The 14,383-nt window shown below is 47.8% G+C and overlaps 1 protein-coding gene across 1 annotated transcript in view; it reads left to right on the plus strand.

The window, feature by feature from the left end:
* The first annotated feature begins 6,550 nt into the window (after positions 1–6,550).
* Positions 6,551–14,383, plus strand: part of rims3 (regulating synaptic membrane exocytosis 3) — a 48,926-nt gene continuing 41,093 nt past the window's right edge. The window contains exon 1 of the mRNA XM_038987797.1: positions 6,551–6,827. Within this exon, the coding sequence (XP_038843725.1) occupies positions 6,551–6,827 (277 nt within the window). The remainder of the gene's footprint in view (positions 6,828–14,383) is intronic.

Below are 14,383 nucleotides of genomic sequence, written 5' to 3' on the forward strand. Positions count from 1 at the left end.
ACACGTCACAATCATTTGAAAGTTCGCTCAGAAAAATCAGCAAATGCTCACTTCAATTTTAACCTTACACCGATTAAGATAAGCAGAGTAATGTGTTTACATGCTTTTTCCATACATAATCAGATTAATATCTAATTATTACACGGAACCCAAACCGGCTGCGCAGGGTTTGGGTTCCGTATTTTGCCCCCCCCCCCCCCCACACACACGATCACGGCACGCAAGTTAAAGTATCTAAACAAACTCTGAACCAATGACATTAATTTGGGGACAGGTCGGAAAGCATTAAACATTTATGGCAATTTAGCTAGCTAGCTTGCTGTTGCTAACTAATTTGTCCTATTTAGCTGGCTTGCTGCGGCTAGCTAATTTGTCCTGGGATATAAACATTGGGTTGTTATTTTACCTGAAATGCACAAGGTCCTCTACTCCGACAATTAATCCACAGATAAAACGGCCAACCGAATCGTTTCTCGTCATCTCTCCTCCTTCCAGGCTTTTTCATCTTTGAACTTATATGGTGATTGGCATCTAAACTTTCATAGTATTACCACGACGAACGGCAACACAGTTCGTCTTTCTATCACCCACGTGGGTTTAACCAATGAGGAGATGGCACGTGGGTACCTGCTTCTATAAACCAATGAGGAGATGGGAGAGGCAGGACTTGCAGCGCGATCTGCGTCAGAAATAGAAAGAAGTTCTATTTTAGCCCTTGGCATCGCAGACGCTCGAGCAGCGTGGGTGCAATAATTGAATAACATAGATTTCTAAATTTTCTAAATCTAAATGTAACTATTAAAGACTACCAGAACCCACTGGATTCTCCAATTACCTTGAATGAGCTACAGGACAAAATAAAAACCCTCCAACCCAAAAAGGCCTGTGGTGTTGATGGTATCCTAAATGAAATGATCAAATATACAGACAACAAATTCCAATTGGCTATACTAAAACTCTTTAACATCATCCTCAGCTCTGGCATCTTCCCCGCTATTTGGAACCAAGGACTGATCACCCCAATCCACAAAAGTGGAGACAAATTTGACCCCAATAACTACCGGGGGATATGCGTCAACAGCAACCTTGGGAAAATCCTCTGCATTATCATTAACAGTAGACTCGTACATTTACTCAATGAAAACAATGTACTGAGCAAATGTCAAATTGGCTTTTTACCAAATTACCATACAACAGACCACGTATGCACCCTACACACCCTAATTGACAACCAAACAAACCAAAACAAAGGCAAAGTCTTCTCATGCTTTGTTGATTTCAAAAAAGCCTTCGACTCAATTTGGCATGAGGGTCTGCTATACAAATTGATGGAAAGTGGTGTTGGGGGTAAAACATATGACATTATAAAATCCATGTATACAAACAACAAGTGTGCGGTTAAAATTGGCAAAAAACACACACCTTTCTTCACACAGGGTCGTGGGGTGAGACAGGGATGCAGCTTAAGCCCCACCCTCTTCAACATATATATCACCGAATTGGCGCGGGCACTAGAACAGTCTGCAGCACCCGGCCTCACCCTACTAGAATCTGAAGTAAAATGTCTACTGTTTGCTGATGATCTGGTGCTTCTGTCCCCAACCAAAGAGGGCCTACAGCAGCACCTAGATCTTCTGCACAGATTCTGTCAGACGTAAACCCTGACAGTAAATCTCAATAAGCCAAAAATAATGTTCCAAAACAGGTCCAGTCGCCAGGACCACAAATACAAATTCCATCTAGACACCATTGCCCTAGAGCACACAAAAAAATTATACATACCTCAGCCTAAACATCAGCGCCACAGGTAACTTCCACAGAGCTGTGAACGATCTGAGAGACAAGGCAAGAAGGGCATTCTATGCCATCAAAAGGAACATAAAATTTGACATACCAATTAGGATCTGGCTAAAAATACTTGAATCAGTTATAGAACCCATTGCCCTTTATGGTTGTGAGGTCTGGGGTCCGCTCACCAACCAAGAATTCCCAAAATGGGACTCTACATGCAGAAGTCTGCCAAAATAGCCTCAGTGTACAACGTAAAACACCAAATAATGCATGCAGAGCAGAATTAGGCCGAAACCCGCTAATTATCAAAATCCAGAAAAGAGCCGTTAAATTCTACAACCACCTAAAAGGAAGCAATTCCCAAACCTTCCATAACAAAGCCATCACCTACAGGGAGATGAACCTGGAGAAGAGTCCCCTAAGCAAGCCGGTCCTGGGGCTCTGTTCACAAACACAAACACACCCCACAGAGCCCCAGGATAGCAACACAATTAGACCCAACGAAATGATGAGAAAACCAAAAGATAATTATCAATCAATCAAGTTTATTTTATATAGCCCTTCGTACATCAGCTAATATCTCGAAGTGCTGTACAGAAACCCAGCCTAAAACCCCAAACAGCAAGCAATGCAGGTGTAGAAGCACGGTGGCTGGGAAAAACTCCCTAGAAAGGCCAAAACCTAGGAAGAAACCTAGAGAGGAACCAGGCTATGAAGGGTGGCCAGTCCTCTTCTGGCTGTGCCGGGTGGCACAGCCAGAAGAGGCTGTGCCAGAAGAGGCAATTACTTGAGATATTGGAAAGAATTAACAAAAAAACATAGCAAACTAGAATACTATTTGGCCCTAAACAGAGAGTACACAGTGGCAGAATACCTGACCACTGTGACTGACCTAAATTTAAGGAAAGCTTTGACTATGTACAGACTCAGTGAGCATTGCCTTGCTATTGAGAAAGGCCGCCGTAGGCAGACCTGGCTCTCAAGAGAAGACAGGCTATGTGCACACTGCCCAGAAAATTAGGTAGAAACTGATCTGCACTTCCTAACCTCCTGCCAAATGTATGACCATATTAGAGACACATATTTCCCTCAGATTACACAGATCCACAAAGAATTAGAAAAAAATCTACTGGGTGAAATACCACAGTGTCCCATCACAGCAGCAAGATTTGTGACCTGTTGCCACAAGAAAAGGTCAACCAGTGAAGAACAAACACCATTGAAATACAACCCATATTTATGTTTTTTTTTTTTTTTTTAACTATTTGTACATCATTACAACACTGTATATAGACATAATATGACATTTGTAATGTCTTAATTACGCGTGAGTATTACCCTGACATGGTGAGCAGCGTAATTTGCTTTGCTGATTACAACCGACAGAACTAACAAATAGAGGACTAATGGGAAAATCAGAGAGATTCACAAAATGGGACAAACACCAAATTGAGACTCTCCATGCAGAATTCTGCAAAAATATCCTCTGTGTACAACGTAGAACACCAAATAATGCATGCGGTTTTATGGCGGTTTTGGAGCAGTGGCTTCTTCCTTGCTGAGCGGCCTTTCAAGTAATGTCGATATAGGACCTGTTATACTGTGGATATAGATATTTTTGTACCTGTTTCCTCCAGCATCTTCGCAAGGTCCTTTGCTGTTGTTCTGGGATTGATTTGTACTTTTCGCACCAAAGTACGTTCATCTCTAGGAGACAGAACGCGTCTCCTTCCTGAGCGGTATGACGGCTGCGTGGTCCCATAGTGTTTATACTTGCGTACTATTGTTTGTACAGATGAACATGGTACCTTCAGGTGTTTGGACATTGCTTCCAAGGATGAATCAGACATTTGTGGAGTGGTTGAAAAATGAGTTTTAATGACTCCAACCTAAGTGTATGTATATAAACTTCCGACTACAACTGTATGTTTCCCATGCCAATAAAGCCCCTTGAATTGAATTGGATTGAGAGAGAGAGAGAGAGAGAGAGAGAGAGAGAGAGAGAGAGAGAGAGAGAGAGAGAGAGAGAGAGAGAGAGAGAGAGAGAGAGAGAGAGAGAGAGAGAGAGAAAGAGAGAGAGAGAGAGAGAGAGAGAGAGAGAGAGTGAACAGTTCTGATCTATGTATGTGCTCCTACTGTGACTGTTGGCTCTATAGGTCATCATCTGTCAGTTCTTTAAGGTTAAACTGAGAAAAAGTCTTCAAAATAACACTGAAGACAAGTACCAGCCAACAGCAGCAGGCCAGACCTGACATTTACAAAACCTCCCGTCTGATGCACGCATGTGTGTGTGTCTCTGTGTGTGTGTGTGTGTGTGTGTGTGTGTGTGTGTGTGTGTGTGTGTGTGTGTGTGTGTGTGTGTGTGTGTGTGTGTCTGTGTCTGTGTCTGTGTCTGTGTTTCTGTGTGTGTGTGTGTGTGTGTGTGTGTGTGTGTGTGTGTGTGTGTGTGTGTGTGTGTGTGTGTGTGTGTGTGTGTCTCTGTGTGTGTCTGTGTGTGTGTGTGTGTGTGTGTGTGTGTGTGTGTGTGTGTGTGTGTGTGTGTGTGTGTGTGTGTGTGTGTGTGTGTGTGTGTGTCCGTTTGCAACAAAATCATTTCTAATGTCAGTAAGCATTAAAAAATATATGAATCAAATTTAGTTTACTTTGTTTACTTACTATTTACTTTGTAAAATTTAAATGTTCAAAGTAAAATAGTTTACTTTGTCCTTCAAATGTACTCACACTGTCCATTTACACAACCTCTGAAATATCAATGTCTAATCGCCTCTCTCCCCCTCTGCTCCAGCCTCTAACCTCCTCTCTCCCCCTCTGCTCCAGCCTCTAACCTCCTCTCTCCCTCTGCTCCAGCCTCTAACCTCCTCTCTCCCCCTCTGCTCCAGCCTCTAACCTCCTCTCTCCCACTGCTCCAGTCTCTAACCTCCTCTCTCTCACTGCTCCAGCCTCTAACCTCCTCTCTCCCACTGCTCCAGCCTCTAACCTCCTCTCTCCCCCTCTGCTCCAGTCTCTAACCTCCTCTCTCCCCCTCTGCTCCATCCTCTAACCTCCTCTCTCCCCCTCTGCTCCATCCTCTAACCTCCTCTCTCCCCCTCTGCTCCAGCCTCTAACCTCCTCTCTCTCCCTCTGCTCCAGCCTCTAACCTCCTCTCTCCCACTGCTCCAGCCTCTAACCTCCTCTCTCCCCCTCTGTTCCAGCCTCTCCTACATAATGTCTAACCTCCTCTCTCCCCCTCTGCTCCAGCCTCTAACCTCCTCTCCCCCTCTGCTCCAGCCTCTCCTACATAATGTCTAACCTCCTCTCTCCCCCTCTGCTCCAGCCTCTAAACTCCTCTCCCCCCCTCTGCCCCAGCCTCTAACCTCCTCTCTCCCCCTCTGCTCTAGCCTCTAACCTCCTCTCTCTCCCTCTGCTCCAGCCTCTAACCTCCTCTCTCCCCCTCTGCTCCAGCCTCTAACCTCCTCTCTCCCCCTCTGCTCTAGCCTCTAACCTCCTCTCTCTCCCACTGCTCCAGCCTCTAACCTCCTCTCTCCCTCTGCTCCAGCCTCTAACCTCCTCTCTCCCCCTCTGTTCCAGCATCTAACCTCTTCTCTCCCACTGCTCCAGCCTCTAACCTCCTCTCTCCCCCTCTGCTCCAGCCTCTAACCTCCTCTCTCCCCCTCTGCTCTAGCCTCTAACCTCCTCTCTCTCCCTCTGCTCCAGGCTCTAATCTCCTCTCTCCCCCTCTGCTCCAGCCTCTAACCTCCTCTCTCCCCCTCTGCTCCAGCATCTAACCTCCTCTCTCCCACTGCTCCAGCCTCTAACCTCCTCTCTCCCCCTCTGCTCCAGCATCTAACCTCCTCTCTCCCACTGCTCCAGCCTCTAACCTCCTCTCTCCCCCTCTGCTCCAGCCTCTAACCTCCTCTCTCCCCCTCTGCTCTAGCCTCTAACCTCCTCTCTCTCCCTCTGCTCCAGGCTCTAATCTTCTCTCTCCCCCTCTGCTCCAGCCTCTAACCTCCTCTCTCCCCCTCTGCTCCAGCATCTAACCTCCTCTCTCCCACTGCTCCAGCCTCTAACCTCCTCTCTCCCTCTGCTCCAGCCTCTAACCTCCTCTCTCCCCCTCTGCTCCAGCATCTAACCTCCTCTCTCCCACTGCTCCAGCCTCTAACCTCCTCTCTCCCTCTGCTCCAGCCTCTAACCTCCTCTCTCCCCCTCTGCTCCAGCATCTAACCTCCTCTCTCCCACTGCTCCAGCCTCTAACCTCCTCTCTCCCCCTCTGTTCCAGCATCTAACCTCCTCTCTCCCACTGCTCCAGCCTCTAACCTCCTCTCTCCCCCTCTGCTCCAGCATCTAACCTCCTCTCTCCCACTGCTCTAGCCTCTAACCTCCTCTCTCTCCCTCTGCTCCAGCCTCTAACCTCCTCTCTCCCCCTCTGCTCCAGCCTCTAACCTCCTCTCTCCCCCTCTGCTCTAGTCTCTAACCTCCTCTCTCCCCCTCTGCTCCAGCCTCTAACCTCCTCTCTCCCCCTCTGTTCCAGCCTCTCCTACATAATGTCTAACCTCCTCTCCCCCCTCTGCTCCAGCCTCTAGCCTCCTCTCTCCCCCTCTGTTCCAGCCTCTCCTACATAATGTCTAACCTCCTCTCCCCCCTCTGCTCCAGCCTCTAGCCTCCTCTCTCCCCCTCTGTTCCAGCCTCTCCTACATAATGTCTAACCTCCTCTCTCCCCCCCCAATCCCAGTCCTTTCCATCGCCAGCCCATTGGCTGGCCTCCACCTGCCCGGTAGCCATGATGCTTAGCAGCTCTGTCGAGGTGCCCAGTCCCGGCCACGGCGGTATGTCCGGTCTCTCCGTGATGAGGGTGGCGGCGGTGGGGAACGTGGTCCGGTCCTCCAGTATCTCGGGAGCTGTATACAGCCTGGAGAAGAGTCCCGGCAGTGGTGGTGGGCCGGGAGAGGCGGGAACGCTGACCGGGAACAAGAAGAGACGATCCAGCCTTGGAGCTAAGATGGTGGCCATTGTGGGACTGTCGCAGTGGAGCAAGAGTACCCTGCAGCTCAACCAGCAAGGTCAGTTTCACTGTGGTTTCACTGGTTTCAACTGGTTGTTTTTTTGAGTTGTTTGCGGCCATTTTGGGGCAGTGGAGCTACTGTAGGAGAAGAGTCCTGTTGCTCAACCAGAAAGGTGGGAGAAATCACAGTCAAACACGGTACATTATTCTTATTGATGAGGTTGTTGTTCGTACTCGGTCTTGGATGATCACTCTTCCTCACTTTCCATCGCTCATGTTTTCTCTCACATGTCTGGTTAATAATACCGCTCCATCTCCTCCTTCCTTCCTTCCTATGTCCTGAGTCTACTCTCTCTTTCTCTTCTCCTTGTTGGGTAATACTGTACGTGATACACTTCTGTTTCTTACTTGTTCCCTCCTTCCTCCGCTTGGAATCTCTCACCATTCCTGCTAGGTCAGAGATTTTGTCACACTCTCTCTCTCTCTTTCTCTTTCTCTTTCTCTCCATCTCTCTCACTATCATTTTGATGTAATTTCTCTTATCTCCCGCGTTCATTATTTTCTTTAGAGGGAGTTGAAGAGAGGGAGGAGAAGAGAGGGAGTAGAAGAGAGGGAAGATAAGAGAGGGAGGTGAAGAGAGGAAGGAAAAGAGAGGGATGTGGAGAGAGGGAGGAGAACAGTAGAGAGGAGAAGAGAGGGAGGAGAAGAGAGGAAGGAAAAGAGAGGGATGTGAAGAGAGGGAGGAGAACAGTAGAGAGGAGAAGAGAGGGAGGAGAAGAGAGGAAGGAAAAGAGAGGGATGTGAAGAGAGGGAGGAGAACAGTAGAGAGGAGAAGAGAGGGAGGAAAAGAAAGGGAGGAGAAGAGTAGAGAGGAGAAGAGTAGAGAGGAGAAGAGAGGGAGGAGAAGAGTAGAGAGGAGAAGAGAGGGAGGAAAAGAGAGGGAGAGAGAAGAGTAGAGAGGAGAAGAGAGGGAGGAGAAGGGTAGAGAGGAGAAGAGAGGGAGGAGAAGAGTAGAGAGGAGAAGAGAGGGAGGAGAAGAGTAGAGAGTAGAAGAGAGGGAGGATAAGAGTAGAGAGGAGAAGAGAGGGAGGAGAAGGGTAGAGAGGAGAAGAGAGGGAGGAGAATATAGGGAGGAGAAGAGTAGAGAGGAGAAGAGAGGGAGGAGAGGAGTAGAGAGGAGAAGAGAGGGAGGATAAGAGTAGAGAGGAGAAGAGAGGGAGGAGAAGAGTAGAGAGGAGAAGAGAGGGAGGAGAAGAGTAGAGAGGAGAAGAGAGGGAGGAGAAGGGTAGAGAGGAGAAGAGAGGGAGGAGAAGAGAGGGAGGAGAAGAGTAGAGAGGAGAAGAGAGGGAGGAGAAGAGTAGAGAGGAGAAGAGAGGGAGGAGAGGAGAAGAAAGATGAGAACAGATGTAGTAGACCGTACAGTGAAATGTTTAATTACAAGCCCTTAAACAACAATGAAGTTTTAAGAAAATACCTACAAAAATGATTAAAGAGCAGCAGTAAAATAATAATAGCGAGGCTCTATACAGGGTGTTACGGTACAGAGTCAATGTGGAGGCTATATACAGGGGGTACCGGTACAGAGTCAATGTGGAGGCTATATACAGGGGGTACCGGTACAGAGTCAATGTGGAGGCTATATATAGGTGGTACTAGTACAGAGTCAATGTGGAGGCTATATACAGGGGGTACCGGTACAGAGTCAATGTGGAGGCTATATACAGGGTGTTACGGTACAGAGTCAATGTGGAGGCTATATACAGGGGGTACCGGTACAGAGTCAATGTGGAGGCTATATACAGGGTGTTACGGTACAGAGTCAATGTGGAGGCTATATACAGGGTGTACCGGTACAGAGTTAATGTGGAGACTATATACAGGGTGTTACGGTACAGAGTCAATGTGGAGGCTATATACAGGGTGTTACGGTACAGAGTCAATGTGGAGGCTATATACAGGGGTACCGGTACAGAGTCAATGTGGAGGCTATATACAGGGGGTACCGGTACAGAGTCAATGTGGAGGCTATATACAGGGTGTTACGGTACAGAGTCAATGTGGAGGCTATATACAGGGTGTTACGGTACAGAGTCAATGTGGAGGCTATATACAGGGGGTACCGGTACAGAGTCAATGTGGAGGCTATATACAGGGGGTACCGGTACAGAGTCAATGTGGAGGCTGTATACAGGGGGTACCGGTACAGAGTCAATGTGGAGACTATATACAGGGTGTTACGGTACAGAGTCAATGTGGAGGCTATATACAGGGTGTTACGGTACAGAGTCAATGTGGAGGCTATATACAGGGTGTACCGGTACAGAGTCAATGTGGAGGCTATATACAGGGTGTTACGGTACAGAGTCAATGTGGAGGCTATATACAGGGTGTTACGGTACAGAGTCAATGTGGAGGCTATATACAGGGTGTACCTGTACAGAGTCAATGTGGAGGCTATATACAGGGTGTTACGGTACAGAGTCAATGTGGAGGCTATATACAGGGTGTACCAGTACAGAGTCAATGTGGAGGCTATAAACAGGGTGTACCTGTACAGAGTCAATGTGGAGGCTATATACAGGGGGTACCGGTACAGAGTCAATGTGGAGACTATATACAAGGGGTACCTGTACAGAGTCAATGTGGAGGCTATATACAGGGTGTTACGGTACAGAGTCAATGTGGAGGCTATATACAGGGTGTTACGGAACAGAGTCAATGTGGAGGCTATATACAGGGTATTACGGTACAGAGTCAATGTGGAGGCTATTTACAGGGTATTACGGTACAGAGTCAATGTGGAGGCTATATACAGGGTGTTACGGTACAGAGTCAATGTGGAGGCTATATACAGGGTGTTACGGTACAGAGTCAATGTGGAGACTATATACAGGGTATTACGGTACAGAGTCAATGTGGAGGCTATATACAGGGTGTTACGGTACAGAGTCAATGTGGAGGCTATATACAGGGGGTACCGGTACAGAGTCAATGTGGAGGCTATATACAGGGTGTTACGGTACAGAGTCAATGTGGAGGCTATATACAGGGTGTTACGGTACAGAGTCAATGTGGAGGCTATATACAGGGTGTTACGGTACAGAGTCAATGTGGAGGCTATATACAGGGTGTTACGGTACAGAGTCAATGTGGAGGCTATATACAGGGTGTTACGGTACAGAGTCAATGTGGAGGCTATATACAGGGTGTTACGGTACAGAGTCAATGTGGAGGCTATATACAGGGGGTACCGGTACAGAGTCAATGTGGAGGCTATATACAGGGTGTTACGGTACAGAGTCAATGTGGAGGCTATATACAGGGTGTTACGGTACAGAGTCAATGTGGAGGCTATATACAGGGGGTACCGGTACAGAGTCAATGTGCGGGGGTACCGGTTAGTCGAGGTAATTGAGGTAATATGTACATGTAGGTAGGGGTAAAGTGACTATGCATAGATAATAACAACAGAGAGTAGCAGCAGCGTAGGGGGGGGGGCAATGCAAATAGTCTGGGTAGCCATTTGACTAGATGTTCAGGAGTCTTATGGCTTGAGGGTAGGAGCTTGTTTAGAAGCCTCTTGGAGAGAGATAGGGGAGGGAGGTCGGGGGAAGACCTTTACTGTTTAGGGGAAGAAGAGCTCCCTGTTAACCTACCCACTCGCCGTCGTACCTCCCCCTTTCCTGACATGCGTTCCTGGCACACGTCTACTTCCTGATGGTCTGTGACACGCAAGTTGGCATTTATTGTCATGAATGTTGTTCTGGGAGGGGGGTGGGGGGGGGGCAGCTCTGCAGAGTGATCACTAGCTGGCCCAGCCACAAAGTTATAAAATCTGATGTTAAACCTAACCCTAGCAGAAATCACTCAGTTCTCACACACACACACACACACACACACACACACACACACACACACACACACACACACACACACACACACACACACACACACACACACACACACACACACACACACACACACACACACACACACACACACACACACACACAGAGGATTGTAACATTCTCTGCTTCACAGAAACATGGCTCTCTCGGGATATGTTGTCGGAATCGGTTCAGCCACCGGGCTTCTCCATGCATCGCGCCGACAGAGATAAACACCTCTCGGGAAGAGGAAGGGCGGGGGTGTATGCTTTATGATGAACGACTCATGGTGTAATCATAACAACATACAGGAACAAGTTTTCTGCTCACCCAACCTATATTTCCTTAAATCAATTGCCGGCCATTTTACCTACCAAGAGAATTCTCGTCAGTTATAGTCACAGCTGTGGCCATTCCCCTCAAGCAGACACCAAGACGGCCCTATAGGAACTTCATTGGACTCTATGCAAACTGGAAACCACATATCTGAGGCTGCATTTATTGTAGCTGAGGATTTTAACAATAAAAATTTGAGAACAAGCTACCTAAATTCTACCAGCAATTGATTGCACTACGCGCGGTGGTAATAACCTTGACCACTGCTACTCTAACTTCCGTGATGCATACAATGCCCTCCCCCGCTCCTTTCGGCAAGTCCGATCACGACGCCATCTGCTCCTACCGTCTTTAGGCAGAAACTCAAACAGGATGTACCAGTGACGAGAACCATTCAACGCGGTCTGACCAACCGGAAGCCACGCTTCAAGATTGTTTTGATCACGTGGACTGGAATATGTTCCGGTCAGCCTCAGAGAACAACATCGACCTATACGCTGACTCAGAGAACAACATCGACCTATACGCTGACTCAGAGAACAACATCGACCTATACGCTGACTCAGAGAACAACAACGACCTATACGCTGACTCAGAGAACAACATCAACCTATACGCTGGCTCAGAAAACAACAACGACCTATCGCTGACTCAGAGAACAACATCGACCTATACGCTGACTCAGAGAACAACATCGACCTATACGCTGACTCAGAGAAACACATGACCTATACGCTGACTCAGAGAACAACAACGGCCTATATCGCTGACTCAGAGAACAACATCGACCTATACGCTGACTCAGAGAACAACATCGACCTATACGCTGACTCAGAGAACAACAACGACCTATACGCTGACTCAGAGAACAACATCGACCTATACGCTGACTCAGAGAACAACATCGACCTATACGCTGACTCAGAGAACAACAACGACCTATACGCTGAATCAGAGAACAACACGACCTATACGCTGACTCAGAGAACAACATCGACCTATACGCTGACTCAGAGAACAACATGACCTATACGCTGACTCAGAGAACAACAACGACCTATACGCTGACTCAGAGAACAACATCGACCTATACGTTGACTCAGAGAACAACATCGACCTATACGCTGATCAGAGAACAACATCGACCTATACGCTGACTCAGAACAACAACATCGACCTATACGCTGACTCAGAGAACAACATCGACCTATACGCTGACTCAGAGAACAACATCAACCTAACGCTGACTCAGAGAACAACATCGACCTATACGCTGACTCAGGGAACAATCGACCTATACGCTGACTCAGAGAACAACATCGTCCTATACCCTGACTCAGAGAAAAACATTGACCATACTTTGCCCGGTGAGTGCGTTTATTAAGACGTGTATTGGAGATGTTGTTCCCACTGTGACTATTAAAACTACCCTAACCAGAAACCGTGAGGGTGGTGGTATTCGCGCAAAACTGAAAGTGCAAACCACTGCATTTAACCATGGAAAGACGTCTGGGAATATGGCTGAATATAAACAGTGTAGTTATTTCCTCCGCAAGGCAATCAAACAATTGAAATGACAGTACAGGGACAAGGTGGAGTCGCAGTCAACGGCTCAGACACAAGACGTATGTGGCAGGGTCTACAGGTAACCACGGAATACAAAAGAAAAACCAGCCACGTCACGGACACCGACGTCACGCTTCCAGACAAACTAAACACCTTCTTGCCCACTTTGAGGATAACACTGTGCCACCGTTGCGGCCCGTAACAAAGACTGTACCCCCCCCTCCTTCTCCATGGCTGACGTGAGTAAAAGATTTAAACGTGTTAACCCTCGCAATGCTGCTGATCCAGACGGCATCCCTAGCCACGTCCTCAGCGCATGCGCAGACCAACCAGCTGGCTGGTGTGTTTACAGACATATTCAATCGCTCCCTATCCCAGTCTGCTGTCCCCACAGCTTCAAGATGGCTACAATTGATCCTGTATCCAAGAAGGCAAAGGTAACTGAACTAAATGACTATCGTCCCGTAGCACTCAATTCTGTCATCATGAAGTGCTTTAAGAGACTAGTCAAGGATCATATCACCCCACCTTACCGGCCACCCTAGACCACTCAGTTTGCATACTGCCCCAACAGACCCACAGACCACGCAATCGCCATCACACTGCACACTGCCCTATCCCATCTGGACAAGAGGAATACCCTGTAAGAATGCTGTTCATTGACTACAGCTCAGCATCCACACACCATAGTATCCTCCAAGTTCATCATCAAGCTGGAGGCCCTGGGTCTCAACCCCGCCCTGTGCAATGGGTCCTGGACTTTCTGACGGGCCGCCCCCAGGTGGGTGAAGGTAGGAAACAACACCTCACTTCGCTGACCCTCAACACTGGGGCCCCACAAGGGTGCGTGCTCACCCTCTCCTGTACTCCCTGTTCACTGGCCATGCACGCCTAGTGGGCTTGATAACCAACAACGACGAGACAGCTACGGGAGGAGGTGAGGGTACTCGGAGTGTGGTGTCAGGAAAATAACCTCTCACTCAACGTCAACAAAACAAAGCAGATGATCATGGATTTCAGGAAACAACAGAGGGAGCACAACCCTATCCATATCGAAGGGACAAGAGTGGAGAAGGTGGAAAGTTTTAAATTCCTTGGCGTACAATCCAGACAAAACTGAATTGGTCCACCCACACAGACAGCGTTGTGAAGAAGGAGCAGCAGCACCTCTTCAACCTCAGGAGGCTGAGACATTCGGTTGTGCACCCAAAACCTGAAAATCTTTTACAGATGCACAATCGAGAGAGCATCTGTCGGGCTGTATCAGCCTGGTACGGCAACTGCACCGCCCTCAACCGCAAGGCTCTCCAGAGGGTAGTGAGGTCTGCACAACGCATCACTGGGGCAAACTACCTGCCCTCCAGGACACTACACACCCAATGTCACAGGAAGGCCATAAAGATCATCAAGGACATCAACCACAGCCATTGCCTGTTCACCCCGCTATCATTCAGAAGGCGAGGTCAGTACAGCTGCATCAAAGCTGGGACCGAGAGACTGAAAAACAGCTTCTATCTCAAGGCCATCAGACTGTAAACAGCCAACATAACTCAGAGAGGCTACTGCCATAATTGAGACCCAATCACTAGTCACTTTAAACAATGTTTTCATATCTAACATTACTCATATCATATGTATATTCTGTATTTTATACCATCTATTGCATCTTGCCTATTCCGCTCGGCCATCGCTCACCATATATTTATTTACATATTTCATTCACCCCTTTAGATTTGTGTGTATTTGTGGAGTATACTTGTTAGATATTACTGCACTGTTGGAACTAGAAGCACAAGCATTTCGTACACTCGCAATAAAATCTGCT

Source organism: Salvelinus namaycush, unplaced genomic scaffold, assembly GCF_016432855.1.
Source record: "Salvelinus namaycush isolate Seneca unplaced genomic scaffold, SaNama_1.0 Scaffold857, whole genome shotgun sequence".
Classification (NCBI taxonomy): Eukaryota; Metazoa; Chordata; class Actinopteri; order Salmoniformes; family Salmonidae; genus Salvelinus; species Salvelinus namaycush.